The sequence below is a fragment of the Candida tropicalis genome (genome assembly GCF_000006335.3).
Source record: "Candida tropicalis MYA-3404 genomic scaffold supercont3.3, whole genome shotgun sequence".
NCBI lineage: Eukaryota > Fungi > Ascomycota > Pichiomycetes > Serinales > Debaryomycetaceae > Candida > Candida tropicalis.
The window spans coordinates 609,120-628,877 of NW_003020055.1; the positions used below are offsets into that span (position 1 = coordinate 609,120).

General features: G+C 31.1%; 6 protein-coding genes across 6 annotated transcripts; 3 read left to right on the forward strand and 3 right to left on the reverse strand. All coding sequences in view use genetic code 12, as the record gives it.

The window, feature by feature from the left end:
- Positions 1-66: 66 nt before the first annotated feature.
- On the reverse strand, positions 67-1,926 carry GPI1 (phosphatidylinositol N-acetylglucosaminyltransferase; the record flags this gene model as incomplete). Its single annotated transcript, XM_002548010.1, has 1 exon — positions 67-1,926. The coding sequence occupies one exon, from the start codon at positions 1,924-1,926 to the stop codon at positions 67-69; it is 1,860 nt and encodes a 619-aa protein (XP_002548056.1).
- A 1,701-nt stretch (positions 1,927-3,627) lies between these two features.
- CTRG_02354 (uncharacterized protein) lies at positions 3,628-5,874 on the forward strand (the record flags this gene model as incomplete). Its single annotated transcript, XM_002548011.1, has 1 exon — positions 3,628-5,874. The coding sequence occupies one exon, from the start codon at positions 3,628-3,630 to the stop codon at positions 5,872-5,874; it is 2,247 nt and encodes a 748-aa protein (XP_002548057.1).
- A 1,422-nt stretch (positions 5,875-7,296) lies between these two features.
- Positions 7,297-8,751, forward strand: CTRG_02355 (putative serine/threonine protein kinase; the record flags this gene model as incomplete). Its single annotated transcript, XM_002548012.1, has 1 exon — positions 7,297-8,751. The coding sequence occupies one exon, from the start codon at positions 7,297-7,299 to the stop codon at positions 8,749-8,751; it is 1,455 nt and encodes a 484-aa protein (XP_002548058.1).
- A 349-nt stretch (positions 8,752-9,100) lies between these two features.
- CTRG_02356 (uncharacterized protein) lies at positions 9,101-10,690 on the forward strand (the record flags this gene model as incomplete). The annotated part of the gene is made up of 1 exon (XM_002548013.1): positions 9,101-10,690. One exon carries the CDS (start codon positions 9,101-9,103, stop codon positions 10,688-10,690), a length of 1,590 nt encoding a protein of 529 aa, XP_002548059.1.
- A 95-nt stretch (positions 10,691-10,785) lies between these two features.
- CTRG_02357 (uncharacterized protein) lies at positions 10,786-11,847 on the reverse strand (the record flags this gene model as incomplete). Its single annotated transcript, XM_002548014.1, has 1 exon — positions 10,786-11,847. The coding sequence occupies one exon, from the start codon at positions 11,845-11,847 to the stop codon at positions 10,786-10,788; it is 1,062 nt and encodes a 353-aa protein (XP_002548060.1).
- A 6,505-nt stretch (positions 11,848-18,352) lies between these two features.
- On the reverse strand, positions 18,353-19,057 carry CTRG_02358 (uncharacterized protein; the record flags this gene model as incomplete). Its single annotated transcript, XM_002548015.1, has 1 exon — positions 18,353-19,057. One exon carries the CDS (start codon positions 19,055-19,057, stop codon positions 18,353-18,355), a length of 705 nt encoding a protein of 234 aa, XP_002548061.1.
- Positions 19,058-19,758: the final 701 nt, after the last annotated feature.

Genomic DNA, 19,758 nt, shown 5'->3' on the forward strand with positions numbered 1-19,758 from the left:
ATTCAGTTCTTCTCTTACAATTGTTTATCATTGATAATTATATATTCTAATTTATATGTTTTATAACTATTTGACAAATTTCCAAACGTTTATTGTTTCACTATAATCTTGTGGCAACATCAAATAATTAAACTTCAAATTATAATCATATTCAATTGAAATAATACGACCAGTTAAAAATTTCAACAATATGGAATTACGAAAATTCTTTGCCCTCTTGAATAATTTTATAAAATTCTTAAATATCTCCAGATATGTTAATGATTTATTTGATAATTTAATTATTGTCATTCCATGTTTATAATCCAAATAATCAAATTTAATTCCACCTTGTAAACGTTTTGAGTTTTTCAATTTCAACAATACCACAAATAAAGGAGTGAAACATAATATAATTGATAAATTTTCTAACAAATTAAAAGTCATCAATATAATTACATGAATACAACTGAAAACAAGGTAAAATGCAAAAACAGTAGGCAATAAAAAAATCAAAATCATGAATATTAAAGTACCTAATAATAATTGATCAATTTCAAAAGCATCATTATTATTAATTTCATAATTATTCAAATTATCAATTCTATTCTTCAAAACATTATATTTCTTACCTCGAAATAATTGAAATAAAGATTTAATAATATCCAATTGTTTTCGATATACTTTTGCTGAACAAAAATAAAATGCATAAATATGAATTGTAATTAATCCAATTAAATCAAGTAAAAAACTTATCAACAATGAACATCCACCAAAATAACACATTATTTTAAGAATACTCAAAATATATTGATAATTCTTAGTAGTATTTGTTTGATCAACTACTATTTTCCAAAACCACATGGTCCATATATATAAATCACCGAGAAACTTACCCAAATCCGTGTTTAATTTAAAACCTGCTGGATTTTTTGTAGTTATCCAAGTTATTAGTTTTAACATTTCATTAAATAGATATTTTTCAATTAACTTCTCTTTAATGAATAGTACAATGTCTGGGAATTTTTGTTCAATTGTACCAAAGATTGTGACTCCAAGAAGAATGTCATTAATAATTAACCAGATTGAATTATATAAATTAATATAATTGGAATTATTAATATTTAAATTACTATTAAATATTGGTAATTTCAACCCACCAACAATATTTACCGAATCAGATGGTGAATATAATATACTTTTATCATAATAACATAAAAATTGTGTTGGAAAATAATTAAATTGTTTTAAACGTAAATCCAAATGTCTAAAGACTTTAAATATTTCAACTAGACTATAAGACTTGACAAATTTATAATTAATGAGTGATATGATAATAATGAGGAATTTTTGAATCAACATGACTAATGGTATGAGTACTCCATGAATAATAGGTTTTGTTAGGTTTTCATTAATCGTGGAGTCACTACCTCTTGTTGCTTGAAATTTCTTGTAACGTAGTCTATTTCTGTAAAGATGATTTATCTTTTCAAGTACTTTATCATCAGATATAAATGATTGATTCCTGTTGACTTTTCTTTTTGGTTCGTTTTTTTCTAATCTTTGATATAACTCAAGATCTTCATTTGGATGTTGATCATCATTGCCCATAGATTGTAAAAGAATAGGATTAATTGAAAAATATTCCAAATTCTTAAAATTTGGTGGATCAAAATATATTAAATATACATTTTCATTACTTCTTAATAAATTTTCCTTTTTATCATATTTTAAAATCAAATCATACTTTGTTTTTTTATTCAATGATCCAATTATTTTCAAATCGTTTAATTCTTGAGGTAGTTTAGGTAATTTATCTTGATGAATTAAACAAAATACAATATAAATGTTATTAAACTTATATCCTAACAAATATGCCTCTTCAAACCATGATTTTTTCAAATCATTTGAAAAATATATTTGAATAGGAGGATTATCAATGTCCATATGAATACTTTAAGGGTAGTTTTTATTTTTCCTTGATACCTTGTGTCTTTTTAATGAATCCTTGGGGTTGTGAAAAATGAATGGATATTGATCAAATATGATTTTTTGAATTAAAAACGATACTAACAAATATAACCCCAATAATATGAAAAATACTATTAGGAATCTTAAAATTACAGAATTGTTGATTATAAAATTCATACAACAATGGGCATTTACCAACCGTGAATATTAGTAGTAGTAGTAGTAGTAGTAGTAGTAGTAGTAGTAGTAGTAGTAGTGGTAATGGAGGAGTGTAGTGACACGATGAAGTAAAGAAAAAAAAAAGATCGTGTCGTGTAAAGTAATAAAATCGTGCGGCTACCAAAATCAATGGATTTGATATGAAGCAACAATAATGATAACAATATGAAGAGTAACAAGGTAGGAAGATGAAATAATTGGTACAGAATACGTACAAGCAAATTCGATATAGTAGCACTGTTTGGCTCCTAATAATCAACACTACCACCGCGACCAACAAGAATCTGTAGTTTGAAGTCTTTCTCAGTACAATATGTGAGTGGTTTTTTTTTAGTCTATTTTTACACTACAATGGTGTTTAAGATCCAAGATAAGATTACTTTGATGCAAAAAGTTTATATCTTTCATGTGAACAGTAGTGGGTATTCTTGAATGTCACTACTTTCCCGCGGGTAAAAACCGATGAAGCTGCATCATGGCATCAATTGTTCTATCGTCGTGTCGGAATTATAAACCGAACGTGTGCTGCTAACAAGAAGAATCACAAAAGAGTATTAACGAGGCGCAAAAAGCATGATGATGAAACGGAAATTGTTCGTTCCAGGTGCAACAAGTTCAACCAGAGTTCCCTAAATGAATCAATAATTTGCCTCTTTCATAAAGAAATAAATTAAAAGGAACTAATAATTATTTTTTTCTTGGATCATGCCGTATCATCTCCTAATTTGTTGTTCTTGTCAATTGAGTGAATGGCTGAAGACTTGAGCCGTAGCAAGTTTAGTTTATGGTTTATCTTCTTTGTCGCTTGCGGTTGGTTCTTGATTTTGTTCCATCTCCTTTTTTTTTTCCTTGCTTCTCCGCATGACTTTCCTTATGTAGTGTTTGAATACAATTGTGGTCTTTTATCAAACAATCAATTAATCAAAACCATAAGATGTAGAATATCCAGGAACGTAATAAAAAGTGTAATGGATAAACTACACGAAATAATAGACTTCGTATTGTCTTCTCTTAATATTCACACGACTCCATCTTCTTCTACTCTTACATTAAATTCCATTAATTGCCACCGAAAGAATATTATTTCTAACACAAATTGATATTTCATTACCGTTAAGTACTTTTCTTTCTTTCCATCAACCACAATTGTACACTACACACGACCCGCATTAATTTTGTACCCAGTTGGCGTTTTTCAACCACAATGGGTATTCTCTCTCTCTCTCTCTCTCTCACTGCTTTTTTTTTCTATTGCAGGTTTGTTTATATAAGAAAGAGAAAAAACAGAGAACCAAAAAAACTAATTTCACCTCTCTTTTCTGCTCTCCTTATTTCTTAACCACTACGTATTTTCAATTTTTGATTACTCCTGTTTGATCAAAGTATTTCTTTTACTGAATAGATATCAACTCCTAGTATTATTATTTATTTGATTACATCATCTGATTAAACTGTTTAATGTCCAAACCTCCGCTATATTCATATAATCGTAATGTCACTTCTACTACCGTCGCATCCTCGCTTATTAAAATCATTTTAATGTTCACCAACATTGTCAAATCTTTACCCATAAATAGCATTGTCCATGCAGCTTCCACCGAAGCCACTTCTAATGCTCATAAAGAACCCCGATTGACTCCGGAAGAGTTTTATGCCAACTTATTCACTTCTGTGTTTTTGGTGTTAGCCGGTGGTGTGTTTGCCGGTTTAACTTTGGGTTTGATGGGTCAAGATGAAGTTTATTTGAAGGTCATTGCTACTAGTGGTGAACCTCATGAAAGAAAACTAGCAAGAAATGTTTTGAAATTGATTGGAAGAGGTAAACATTGGGTCTTAGTTACATTGTTATTGTCCAATGTTATAACTAATGAAACTTTGCCAATTGTTTTAGATAATTGTTTGGGTGGTGGTTGGCCAGCCGTTGTTACTTCCACTGTTTCTATTGTTATTTTTGGTGAAATTATTCCACAATCTATTTGTGTTCGATACGGTTTGCAAGTTGGATCTATGTTTGCTCCATTTGTTTTGGTGTTGATGTATATCATGTATCCAGTTGCTTATCCATGTGCGATGTTGTTAGATCATATCTTGGGTGAAGATCACGGTACTGTGTATAAGAAATCTGGATTGAAAACTTTGGTTACATTACACAGAACCATGGGTGTTGAAAGATTGAACCAAGATGAAGTTACCATCATTGGTGCCGTCTTGGATTTGAAAGAAAAACCAGTTAGTTCTATTATGACCCCAATGGATAGAGTTTATACCATGAGTGCCGACACTATTTTGGATCAAAAAACAGTTGAAGAGATTTTCAATACCGGGTTTTCTCGTATTCCTATTTTTCTACCAAACGAACCAACTAATTTCATTGGTATGTTGTTGGTTAGAGTTTTGATTAGTTATGACCCAGAAGATGCGTTGCCGGTTGCTGCCTTCCCATTGGCCACTTTACCGGAAACCGGATTGGATACTTCATGTTTGAATATTTTGAATTATTTCCAAGAAGGTAAATCACATATGATTGTTGTGAGTGAAAATCCAGGTGAACCTACTGGAGCCGTTGGTGTTTTAACATTGGAAGATGTTATTGAAGAATTGATTGGTGAAGAAATTGTTGATGAATCTGATGTTTATGTTGATATTAATAAGAATATCAAGAGAAAACAACCCGGTCCATTAGCTAAGAGAAACTTGACTGCTTATTTGCATGACTTGTATCAAAGAAACGGCAGTGGTCCTAATTCCCAAAGAAACTCACTTGAATCAAATGAGCCTCATGTGGATATTACTGAACGAATGAGAGAAGGATCTACTTCAAGTGCCATTTCCTATACCCCTAACAACAAGAACAAGAAAACTTCTACTAGCGCGAATTCCCATTCTGTGCCTGGTACTAGTGGAACTGGTCATGAATTCCAAACACCTATAGGTCCAGCATCAAAATGGAAGCCAATGAATCCTGCTTTGAATCCATTAGAGACCAACAAGAAATTTGTTACCATCAAGAGACCAGACCAAGACAAAATCGAATCAATGAAGAGAGTTGCTACTGCGGGAAGCCCGCCTCCGTACAATCCTCATACTTCAGGTAGCAATCCAATGCAAATTGGAACCATTTATTCAACTGAAAAGGGGGCACTTCAAGAAGCCAAAAGAAGATCATTTGATGAAAGAAGCAACCAAAAGTTTTTATTGCCTGATGAACGAGAAGCAGATGTCTCTGAAATTTCTGGAAGAATTAATCATAGTGAAGACGATGCATCCCATTATCACATTGATATTCCATTGAATAATTCAAATGGAAATGGACATGCTAATGGAAGTTCTGCTATTAATATTCCGGTTCCAGAACAGCAAGAATCCAGAAGTTACAGAACTGGAGGTATTGTTGAGTCTGTCATTAATGTCCAAGGTGTTCTGAAAACCATTATTGAGAATGTCAGTGATGTTGAAGATCACGAGTTTATGATTGATACCAATATTGAAGAGCCCCAAAAGGAGAAAAAGAAAAAGAAGAAGAGTAAAAAGAGTAAGTGTAAGAAGAAGGATTCCCCAAGTTCAATTAAATCTGGATCCGTTAGGTCAGATTCTCTTGGTTTAGATGATGATTATGATGAGGATGAAGAAAGTAGATCTTTACTTAATACTGAGAATAACAGTAGAAAATCCTCAGTTACAAGTAGTAGCAATGGCAAGAGATGATGAATCTGGGTGTATTATTAAATTACAAGTTTTATAGTAGAAGGTTCTTTTTTTTTCTTTCTTTCTACATTTTGTTGATCTATTTTTTGTAAATTGTTGATAATTTATTTATAGTTTGATTGGTTTTCATTATACTGTATAGTTGTTTTAATACCATAGTTTATCATTATTTTGTACATACAAAACAATTTTTGGCAACACGAAATTCCATTATGTTTTGTGATTATCGTTTAGCGTTATTTTTCTCTTCGCTTAGACTTGAAACATCAATGTGTTTTTGACAGGGGGATGATTCAGCAGTAGATGTTTGGGTCTTAGTATAGTGACGATGAATTTCACTAAATAATACGAAGTAGATCTATCTGTCACATGGGATAAAGAAGAAAGAAGAGGAGTACTGGCAACTAGATCTTTGTTGTTATCGTTGAAATGATAAATAGTGAGGGTTACGTCATAACCAGATTAAGTAATAATTTTATTTCCGCTCTCCGTTTCACTCATAGTTGCCTACACTCGTGTTGTTATTTGGTTGAAGGCACGATGAGTAGGGGCTGAGTGCTTGATTGCTGTGTATAAATACACGCATTAAAATTTACGTGTACCATTACCATCGGCAGTAAATCTGTAGATGGTGGGTTCAGCATCAATGAAATGGAGGGGGAGTGTCTAGAGATGGTATCATATATTGGAAGGCTAAACTTCTTATTATAATTTTCTTTTTTTTTTTTGCCAGTTTTGAAATCAAAGTATAAAAAGTTTAAGAAAGTTAGATCAAGGGCTTCTTTTACATCAAATGAATGTATAGCTGTGATGACAACCCACCAGCAACCAACGTACAATGAACAAGTACATAAGTTACATAGCTTACTTGTTTGAAATATTCTGACCTTCGTTTACTGAATTTTCTGAATAATTCACAATCCACAAACAAACAGACAAACAAAAAAAAAAAATAAAACGAAATATTTCCAAATCCGAATAGAAAAAAAAAATGGAACAAAAATTCGGCTTTATTTTTTTTTTGTTCATTCTTTCTTCTCTTTCTTCTTTCCTTGCATTTCATTTCATTGCATTTCTAATTAAATAAAAGATCACGGAAGAAGACGAAGGTTTTCATATCTTGTATCTTCACCTTTTTTTTTCCACAGCCAACCAACTAGCCAACCAATTGACAGCATTCGGGTGTTTAGCATATACTTCTCATACGACTAGTACCGTCAACTAAACGTATTTCATCCTCCCTCCTATTTTCTTTTTTTTGTCTCCTGTTCAAGTCCCCACGGAAGTAAGCAATTCTGCTACACGCATAGAAAAAGAGTAACGTGTACAACCCGAGTTATCCTTTAGTTGGTCAATTACAATTACAATTATCCATTATCTACATCTACATTCCGCATTCTGTATATATTCTACTACTGCCAAATGTCATTCAAGAAACTATTTAGTTCATCCTCATCAAATTCATTAAATGACGATAATGCAATTAAATCAACTTCTTCACATCGTTCTTTTTTGAAACAAAAAAATTCATCGTCTTCAATTTCTCCAAGATCAAGCACTCCTCCAAACAGAAGCAATAGTCATGTAAAAGTGAATAGTGTCAGCAATGGTATGAATAACCATAGTACACCTATGAATATAAGTCAGAGCACCAATAGCATTTCAAGTCATAAGGAACATCATACATTACGTCGATTCCTCAAAAAATTCAAGCCACGTGACTCGTCATCTTCACCACATAGTCATAATAACAGTCATAATAATCATAAGAGCCATGATAGACAAGTAGATATGAATATATTTGCCAAATATGGACTTCCTGGAAAGTTATTAGGAACAGGTGCTAGTGGGTCAGTTAATTTATTAACTTCTAAAACTGATCCTAGTAAAATTTATGCCGTGAAAAAATTTCGAGCAAGATTACCTAATGAACAAGAATCTGATTATAAAGTTAAAGTTTATAATGAATATCAAATTGCCGAACTATTGAATCATGAAAATTTAATTAAAACCTATGAATTGATTAAAGATTATAAAAATAATTCCCCAACTGTTGATTATTACATTGTCATGGAATATTGTAAATTTGATTTCTTTAATCTAGTAATGAGTGGATTAATGGAACCTAATGAAATTTATTGTTATTTCAAACAAATGATTAATGGGGTTCATTTCTTGCATAGCCATGGGTTGGCCCATCGAGATTTAAAATTGGATAATTGTGTGGTTAATTCATTTGGAATTTTAAAAATTATAGATTTTGGAAGTGCAGTACATTTTAAGAAAGAAATCCCTAAAGGATATTTTATAAATGAAAGTGATATAATGTTAACACCAACTATGAAATTAATTCCTGCCAGAGGTGTGGTTGGACTGGATCCATATTTATCACCGGAAGTTTTTGATCCCCAAGGGTATGATCCAAGAGGTGCAGATGTTTGGTCAATTGCAATCATCTACTGTTGCATGGTTCTTAAAAGATTTCCTTGGAAATTACCTAAAATGTCTGATCCGTCATATAAATCATTTGCTGGTCCTCAACAACAACAATTCAACTCAAACAATGTTGAAGATGATTTGAATGATTTATCACTAGATAGACATTCACACCATCCACCAATTGGTCCTGATAGATTATTAAGATTATTACCAGCTGAGTCAAGAAATCTAATCAAGAATATGTTGATTTTGGATCCAAAGAAAAGATATCTTATGCAAGATGTTGTTGAAGATCCATTTGTTCAAAGTATACAACTATGTACTGGTGAACAGTGTGCTGAAAATCATACTCATCATTTGGTAAGTGAAGAGGAGTTATCTAAAATAACTCAAGAAAGAGAAAGACTTAAACGTTTAAAAGATGCCGGTATGGCTTAGTAAGTGCAATTATTGTATATGTATATTTACATAAGACTCAAATAAAGTGACTATATATATGTATATATGATGCACATGTACCTGTATCACGTGTCACTTCTATTGGTATTGCCACAGTTGTAAACCTCAGGGATAGAACTAATCAGTTACACAAAAGCATAAAAATGGCGGCCAAACTTAGCGTAATCAAAAACAAACGAGAAAAAAAAAACAAGCAAACCCAGACAACAAACAAAAAAAAAAAAGAGAAGAAAGATCATTCAGATATTACCACACACACACTCACACAACTACATCTGTTTTAGCAAGCAGCATTCAATTCACATAATAGATACATACTGTCATCACGATGGAAGAGAAAACATTACTACTACCGCAATGGGTGTATACTTTATCATTTTATTCGTCAGTAATATCAGCTATTATCATATTCATCAGTATAACATTACATCTACTTAATTATCGTAAACCATTCCAACAAAGGCTAATGATTCGAATTCAGTTGATAGTACCATTATTTGCAATATCATGCTATTCAATGTTGCTCAATCAGAACTCCCCATTTAATAAATTCTTTCTTGAACCTACTAGAGAAGTTTATGAAGCATTTGTTATTTATACTTTCTTTTCATTATTAACTGATATGTTGGGTGGTGAAAGACAAATTATTATTATGACTAGTGGTAGACCACCTGTTCCACATCCTGGATTTTTGAAATATATTTTACCCAAGTTAGATATCTCTGATCCAAGAACATTATTAATAATTAAAAGAGGAATCTTGCAATATGTATGGTTGAAACCAGTTATTTGTTTTAGTGTATTGTTTTTTGAGATGATTGGTTGGTATGATGTTAACGATTTGAGTGTTAAATCTATTTATTTTTGGTTAACTTTAATTTATAATGCTAGTGTTACTTTATCACTTTATTGCTTAGCTATATTTTGGAAGATTTTATGGGTTGATTTGAAACCATTTAAACCTGTTGGGAAATTTTTATGTGTTAAATTAATTATTTTTGCATCTTATTGGCAAGGGGTTATACTTGCAATTTTAAGTTTTCTACAATTATTACCAGGAAGTGAAGATGATGAAGATGGTAATGGTACTGAAAAGAAAGAAAACATTGGTATATGCATACAAAATGCTTTGTTATGTATTGAATTAATAGGATTTGCTATTGGTCATTGGACTTCATTTTCTTATTATCCATTTACAATTTCTCAATTACCTTATGGTAGATTTCAATTTAAATATGCTTTGAAAGATTGTTTGGGATTTAAAGATTTATTATCTGATTTTAAATTAACATTTCATGGTGATCATTATAAAGATTATAAGCTGTTTTATTCGGTTGAAGCAAATGTTGCTCATCCTGATTCAAAGGGTAGAATGAGTAGAATTCATCAAGGTTTAAGATATCATTACGATGGGAAACATAAACATTGGTTACCTGATAATCAAAGTATTACAAGTAATACTAATATAATACCAAGTACATCAGAAATTCATGCATTAGATAATTCCTCCATTTATTCAGGTAATACATCATCAATGAAAGGAATTTATCCCAACTCACCAAAGACATCACCACCAAACTCACCGAAATTACCTGGTAATTCCATGTATGATTTATTGATTAATGATTCGGAATTAAACAATATTGATTATTCTAATGAAGATTTTGAAAATGATGAAGAGTTTTATAAGGAATCCATTAGAATTATTAATAATTATGGATTAGAAGATAATCAAATCAAAAAATTATTAAATTATCCAATAGTTGATGAAGTTATTGATAGTCATGTCTATGGCTATAAAGTTCAAAAACTAAGACAACGTCAATTATTAAGACAAGTTAATCGGTCAAGACAAGAAGAACAAAGTGAATCATTTTTACAATCAAATGAAAGTTATAGATATGGTAGTATTGTGTGAATGTTAAATAATATACAATGAATTCTGATGGGTATTTACAAGGATATATATACATATATATAGTTATTTGGTCCAGAATGGTTATGTACATGAGATTAATCTTCAATTTTAAACAGATATAGATCATCTAAATCTTCTTCTGATGTTTTAGATTTTGGTTTAGCTTGTGTATGTAGCTGTTTCTTTTTCTTTTCCTTTTTTGGTTGCTCTTCTTTATCAACCGATTTATTTGTTTCCTGTTGAATTTGTTTTGGAGTTACTTGATAAACCAATTTAGTTTTCAAATCACCTTCAACGGACCATTTACAATCCAAATCATTTAAAATCTCTTCTTCTAATATTTTCTTTAGTAATTCTCTTTTTTTAAATTCGATTTCTAAATCTTCTTCATCTTTAAAGATAGTATCAATTAATCTACCAGGATTTGATTTATTATAAACCACATTAATTAAAAACGATTTTTGAGTTTTTGAATTTTGAATAATTTTTTGAATTTCCAATTTTTTTTGATTTTTTAAATCATTTATTGATATACTCCATTTAAGTTGAAATTCTTTAGTTGCTGATTTCTTTTGTTCTTGTTTTAATTTAATTTCTAAAGTTTTCAAAGTTTTAACACTTCCAATTTCTAATAATTCAATTTGTTTAGATTTTGCTAATAAGTCATTATACCATGAATTCATTTCCTGTATAGGAACAATTTTAATTAATGGTAATAATCTACCGCCTTCATCATCGTCACTTTTTGGTCTATCAATTAATTGAATACCTTGTTTAGATAGATTTAAATTTTCTAGTATTTTAGATAAATGAATTTTAATTAATCCTGATTCGCCAACTTGTTCAACCATAAAATTTGAAGATTGATAATAAATTTTAGAAATTAAACTAGATATAGCAGATTTGGACGTTTCTGAACCTTCTTTAAATTCAAATTTTCTAGGATCAATAATTCTTTCACTACGTTGTTGTTGTTGTTGATGATGATGATGATGATTTTTATTCCCATTTATCATCCTTTTAGTTCGTTTTTGATTTCCTTGACTTTTAGGTGATGATTTGTTCCCATATAGTGTTTGAAATCTATTGATTGGTTTCCCAGTACTTTGAAATAGTTTCAAACATGTCGATAAATTTCTTCTAAATATTAAACTCATATCGTCTGACTATTCACTGGAGTATATCAACCTATAATCAGTATCGAAAATTTTTTTTTTTGCCATATTTCTCATTACACTCAGATAAAAAAATTTAAAATTCAATAATGTCACGTGTGTGAAACACGTGAATTACACGTGAGGTTCGGAAATGACAATTAAATACAACAATCGGACAACGATCCGTTTCTGACATTTTGTGTATGTGGGGAAAAAATGGAATATCAGACACAAAACAGAAGAAAAGACCAAGGATAAATAAAAAACTGTGTAGATGATTCAAATCCGCAATTTGTCTAATTTTTTTTTTTTTCATTTTCATTTTCACAAGTGTGTGTGTGGGGGAGAAGAAATAAAATGGACAGTACGTGGGGATTTAAATGTTGAATCTAAGTAAAATTTTAGGTAGAATAGGAATTAAATACATTTACGTTACAATAAGATGGATAATTGCCAAAGCAACTACGGTACTAAAAAGATAAAAGTAAAAATAATTTTTTTTAACTCTTGCTTTGTTTGGCGGTTAATGAAAACCGCTATACCTTTGAGTGATTCATGATCATTGGTGTTACAGTTACAATTGTTATCATGTAAGAGGAAATCTTGCTGAACTCTATTTTTCTTATTGCTGTAATTAAGAAAGTAGTTGTGAAGTCTGCGAATGCATTTATCGTTTGGAATGTGTCTACCTATCATTGCTATGTTATGTCATGATGACACATCATTGTATAGAAAGAGGAAAGTTGAAACGATCATTCATTTTATTCACATGGGTATGTTTATCCCCGTTTGTTTCCACACTTCCATTGGAACGGACTCCCTTTGCATTTACGGGGTGATTCTCAATGGAAGGAAGGAACGGGCATTCTGGTAATTATTTTTAACAAATGGTGATAAATTTCATTACTACTACATGAGTAAAAATGAAAAAGGGGGTAGGATCGTAGTATTAATACGCAGTAATGTATTACATGCCATTACTATTAAAAACTAACAACATACGTACGTACCGTTAGAATCTCTACAAACGTTTATATATTTAGGAAAAAAAGCATCAATTGGGAAAACTTGTTTCTCTCGGAAAAACTTAACTTTCATATCCGCGTTATAAGTACTTCTTTAATTTTTTTTTACCCATCTATGCATATAACAATGTCGGAAACCGGAAAATGGACTAAAGTTGGTTTCTGGAATTATGCAAGTTTTCATATGTCCAATTATTATTATTGGTACGTTGTGCACGACGACATTTAAATATTATTTTGAAATGGACTGCAAACAAAAATAATAATAATAATAAAAAAAAATAATGCAAGACAAAAAAATAGAAAACACGAAATTTAATTTACGTTGATATAATATTACACTGAAGAAAGGAGGAGGAAGGAGAAAGAGAAGAAGAAGAAGTAGAAGAAGAAAAGAGACATATTATTATTACCAGCCATGTTGAGATTAATTTATAATAGTCACTATTAACTCTTATTTACATTTTTTCTTGATTTCGTTATCATGTAGCCTATAGATCACATATGTATTACTACAAGTTGAACCGAGGTATAAAAAGTTGAAAATAAAAAAAAAGAAGTAAGGATAAACAGTTTAGATTAATCGTAAATTGATTTCTCCATAGTTTCTAAAAAAGAAACTAGTGGTTAATTAATAGCCGGTATTGATTTGTTAATCTACTAGCGGCAATATCAACGGTCAAAAAAGAAAAGATTGTGTTCAATTCTCGAGAGATATCAAAAGATGTGTACGATACTGCAAGATTTTCCACTCAGTGAATAAAATTATTGCTTTCAAATCAGAATAATACTGTAAAGTATTCAGATATGCTAACTCATGTAAGATATCAAATGTATACTCATTATATCTCTCATAATTTGTCTCCCTACCCCCCTCGCCCCTGTCGTTTTTTTCTTCTTTGATATGTTTGAATATGTAATATGTCTTTGATTATGTCAAGATATGTGATAACGTGCTAAGTGGAGATATTCATATCTGTCAAAGAAAAAGACAACGAAGTAGAAAAATATAGATGACCTACTCATGGGAGTATATGTAATGCTTATTCATGTATGAAACAACTCCGTCGCGATTTGTATCTATAGTGATTGCATACGATTTCAGATCTCTCGATATATTCCCTTCTCTACTTTTACTAATAGTCGCTTCCTGTTTCTTATTTGAAGAATATTCGGCCGAAGAAATGAACAAAGATTAATGCACGAAAAACGGATATCATTGTTTAAATCAAAGAAAACGGATTCTTTCTTTTTCATCCCGTCATACTATTGTATTATTATTAATAATAATAATATTAATATTATTGAATTATTCTTAGTACCGAATACTGGGCGAGGCGGGAAGATGTAGAAGAAGAAGATGATGATGATGATTAATTAAGGACTTCTATCAGATGATGAAAATTTCAAATCCTTTCACCTGAAACTTCAGTAAGAATCCAATAATCAGCATCATCATCTTGGATCTAAATTACTAGTTTATTAAAAAGAAAGAATCTACTTAAAAGGCGGGTATGTTGAATATTCATTTAATACACATTCTGATTGGAAATGCCTCATAATAGATCCATAATTTATAATAATTAATTAATGGTTATATTGTTCACCTAACCATGGGTTTATCCCTTTTTTTAGCTTCCTCTTGAATGGTTGTATATTTTTTTTTGTAGTTTGTTTTCATTGTTTCCGGAAAGTTGGTATTAGACTGGGTGGGTAAATTAATCCGAGATGAAATAAATACAAAATGGCACCCAATAAACGTTAAGGCAAATACATGATGCATCAAACGGCGAAATGGTATTTCCACAAAGAAGTCATCATTGTGTTTTGATCTCTTCCCGCCTATTGTTGGATTTAAGGTTGGTGCAGAGAGGTTATGAACTAATCGATGGTTATTTCCCAATCGGTACATAAAATTTGTCTGGATCGGATAAAAAGTGGAGATTGCCAATTAAACTATAAATCACACAAAAGCAATATTATAACTCTGAAGAATAATTAATAAAGAGAAGAAAAAAAGTGTATAAGCAGAACTACTAAACAATGGAGATAGTTTTTCCATTTGGTTAGAAGACAGACAAAAAAAAAACAATTCAAGAACTGACCAAAAAAATAAAAAACCAGGGATTAATTGATATTAATCCTGAAGGCAATAGCAAACGATTAATGAGAAAATTAACTATCAATCCTCCACGTTTAGATTGGTCTATACATAAAAGAAACAAAATGTGGGGGGCAGAATAAGAAGGATGACAAAGAAAAGGATTTGTTTTCACAAGATACATATACCACTACGTCATTTTTTTTGCATGATTTATTGGTCAGTTATGATAGATATCGGATGATTACCTAATACATAGATTATATAAACATTTAATGCAATTCCTACTCCTTAGTTCTAGTCTTTTACTCCCCGCCATGAGGTCATCTCGTAGTGATATTGAAATTCCATGTCATATGCCAGTGGAATTAATTTTATCGTTCTAGTGCGAGATACGAAAAACATATCATACCAGTGTTGATAAGCTTCGCGCGTACAAAAGAAAAAAACAAGTGTCACGATAAAGAGGAGGAACGGCATGAGGATATGAGGAGGGGTTCCGTATTGTTTTATACTTTAGAAGAGAAAGTGGGACAGGTAAGTCCAATGGACAAATGCCAATTATTATTATTATTATTGTGAGTAATAATTCCCAACTTGTTTGTTTCATGAGACTTTGTTTGTTTGTTTTTTTTACTTAAAAGTTATGTTATACAAAGAAATGTACAGTGGAGTAAATTCCCTTTAATAATGAAAACCACAACATTTCCAGAATAAAAGCAACGGGCAATGGAAACGATTAAACGCTCCGGAAAACAGCAAACAATAAATGGTAGATTAAAAATATTCTGACTTCTTGTAACTTCCTTATCGTTGGATAGAAAATCAAGAGGGGATTTTTTTTTTTTTTTGCTTTAACCAACAAGTTTACTTAGCGATAATTACACCGATTTCCCTTTCTCCCCAAAAATGAAAAATTAAGCATAATGAGGGAAAGAAAGCAAAGAAAGGGAGAAAGATAAGAGTTATAAAACATCTGAGGAAGTTCAAGTCGACTTTGAATTGTGGAGAAAAGTGATACGAAATGTGGAGGAAACTTTTGGAGGGTCTAGTATGGATCCTCCACCATCAGATGTTTTTTTTTTTTTATTTTTTTTTGTTTGCTTTCACTTTCCTAGATACTTTAGTTTGTTGATTCTCTTAACTCTATTGTGATCAGGGGGCGAAACCCAATGGTTATGAATTAAACTTTAATATGCTTACAATGACAGAGTCAGATATAGGAGAGGGGGGAAGATGGCTTGAAAATGTATAAGGAAAGGCGGACGGGGCAGAGTGAAAGTGGTTTTGATATTTATAGAATAGGTAATAAATCTCCGATATTTAAGATTATTGTCTTAAAACAGGCAAATTATTTGATTGGCATTTAATGCAGAATAATAAAAAAAAAATCTCTGTGAATGTATTGGTTGGATATGCATCTACTGAAGGAGAAGAGGGGAGGACGAATAGGAATAGGAATAGAAATAGGAGTAATGGTAGGAAATTCAAGCAACGATACGAGATTTTAATAAAACCCTTAAACCGGAATCGAATTAATTCAACGTAGTATGAAGCCTCGTTTTTTTTTTTTATTATTTTTCTCTCCATCTAACTTGCTTCCACCGTTGTTGCTGTTTCTCTATTGGTTCTAATGAAAATAATTGTCTTGTTTTAGCTTTTAGAGAAAGTTGAAATGGATGAAATCGGATGTAAGAACCAGAAGACTAAACCAGTTTTAAACTTGAACACATTAGTAGAGTATTTATGATTCTCCCGAGAAATGGCGCCGTATGCAATTAATTGTGTGTGTGTGTCATAATGTATAATTTATGCACCATGGCTCCAAAATCCGGGCAGCCGCCGCCCCCAAAACTAACTAACGAACTAAATCCGGGACAAAAATCCGGGGGTTAGTCATTAAACGCAAAAAAAAAAAAAAAAATACAATAAAATAGAAGAATTCCACTTTAGATCATTGATTAATCGGGTAAGGGATGTGATTCATAGCACAATAATGATCGCTTGTGATCATAAACTAGATGTGCATAAAATGGAATAAAATGTATTCACTAATGGCATACAGCACGTGCATTCAAGCAGAAATATGGCTTTTTTTTTTAGTATTATTTGTTTGGTTTGGTTTGGTTTTAAAGTTATCCTATCTGCTACCTAATTGCAATGACCCTATTCCTTTAGTGCCGTAAGTTAGTTGTTCTGTTCAACCGGATGACTAACTACCTATCCTAGGTGTATCTTGTATCTGTCTCCACTTATACTGAACCGGTATGTCCACCGGAAGAATATTACCCTAATTACGAAATCTTTCTTCATTACAGTACGTATTGTTGACTTGAGGCTTCTTGTTGTTTGCTTTCTGCTCAACATAAACATTGTAAAGATAGTAAAAAGGTAACCACGGAAAATGACAAATCGACAGGAAATGAGTTGTTACCCACATCTTCCCTGTGATTTACACTCAAAAAAAAAAAAGAATTTGTTTCACTTGTTTCCCTTTGGTAGAAATTCGTAAGTTAAATGTGTTATACATTATAGCAAACACATCCTGTCACCCATTTTCATTGCTCTTTCATGTGTGATTTTGCTTCGTATACGTTTGACTTCTGTGATGTAAGCCAAGTTAAGTTATGTTAAGTTCGGCTATTATTATCATTATCATGTGAGCGAAAGCAATCAATGAGATCTACTTTTTTTTGTTTTTAGCTTTCTCTCTTCGTTGTGTATATGTATTTTATTATGTAATCTATAAATAAACAACATGGCAAGGGCAAAGAGCAACATTAAACAAATCACACACAAGCTGATACAATCAATAAGCAATTTGACTGTGAAACAAAAAAAAGGTTAAGGTGTTGATAAGGCGAGCGGGTCTACAACAAGCAAAGATATAAGAATAAAGAGAAACAATGAAAGGAAAACCTCAACCCATTAGCGCGCAAGCCACAAGCGTCATCGTCTTCAAAGTTACAATTATCTTCCTTTATCACATCATCTGATTTAAATAAAAATCTTAAACATAGCAGGGCACAGCCCAAGCTTACATTGTTATTTAATAATTACAACAACACATTGAACTTAAACTGATACAAGAATATTTATATATTTACATTCTAAATTTAATGATGCAAAAAAAAAAAAAAATTAGAAAATCTATAGAACCAGCTATAACGTAATGATGAAAAAAATAACCTTAATAAACCTTTTTATACCTAATTGTAATTGTAATTGTAATTGTAATTGTCTCTCTAAGAATAATAATATATTATGCTAATAACTTTTTTTTTGTATGCTTAATTATGAAACACCTGCCTGTCTTTACCCAATAGAACTTTTTGTTTAGTTGAAATGCAAATTATTGTCTTTTATGAAATGAAAATGTCTATAAGCAATCCTTATCTAAGAAATCATAATCAACAGACATACCATTGATGATTTCTCTAGTATTGACAATATAATTAAATGACACCTTTTTCTTTTTATTCTTATTATTAACATTATTATTATGAACACTGGTTTTCTTTTTAAGAATGGATTTAGTTAAATCATGATGACTGCCTGATTTCATAATTATATCTTCATCTTCATCTAAAACAACTGATGAATTTGTAGATGTGGTTGATCTTCTTCTTGATGAACTTGGGAAATCTTCACTATCTATGGAACTAAAGGATTCAAAAGAAGAAATGCTAATATTATCTGAATTGTCATAAAAATCAATGGATGATTGTTGTTCTTGTTGAGTAGTTTTTTCTTCAGGTAGTTCAATTTCTGGACCAAATAACCAAGTGATATCTGAGTTTTTGTCCCAGTTTATAGTCAATGGGTTGACTTCAGTTAAATTGTGATGGTTTTTGTAGATTCTTCTCCAGCAGATATTCATTAATCTTCGGCACAAGAACTGGTTGTGGATACTGTATTCTGGATTAGCTTGGATATATTTGATAAAGTTGATTAAATTAAGATTATTGTTTAAATAGTGAGTTTCCTTTTCACCTTTAGGAACATATTGCAAATAGTCCACATTGTTGTGAAATTGTGTGGTAGTTAAAGATGATCCTAAGATCATGTCGTCGTAGAAATACATTGCTTTGGTGGTATATAGTTGTTGATATGGAATATGATATGAAAATGATAATAGAAAAAAAAAAAGAGAATTAATAAAATTTTAAAACAAGTTTGGAATTATCCCAAAATCCAGGAAATCGGTTGGTGTATTTATATTGTTAGAGCGAGTGAGAGAGAGTGAGAGAGACAACAAAAAGAAAAGGTAACAAAAAATTTTTTGAACAAAGGAGGAGAAAAGGAGAAATTATTTTTTGTGGTTTTGTGGAATTTAACTTTTGGGAGTAACACAAAATTATTTTACCACAAAGATGCATAATAATATTTATTTCTGTTACACAAATCAGAAATTCAAATTATTCCTTTAACCCAGTGTGCATGCAATAATAACTGAAGTTCATTTCTTTTTTTTTCTTTTCTCTCTTGTCCGACAAAATGTCTTCCGCGCTGACACTTTTATCTATTTCCACTGTGGAAATGTGTGCAATTCGGAAATTAACTATTTCATACTCTACTGGAGGAAAATCAGAATGAGGAGGAGGGGCAGCAAATGGAGGAGGTAGTAAAATATGTATACCCTCCACCAACTGTCGGTCATGCCCCCAATAATACTCCCTCATTGTTATATTTTCAGCTGACTCTCTTTGTTTTCCATTCCATTCCTTCCTCCCCGGAATAACTCTTCTTCATATTACTGATGTGGGAGTGACAGACACAAATTAT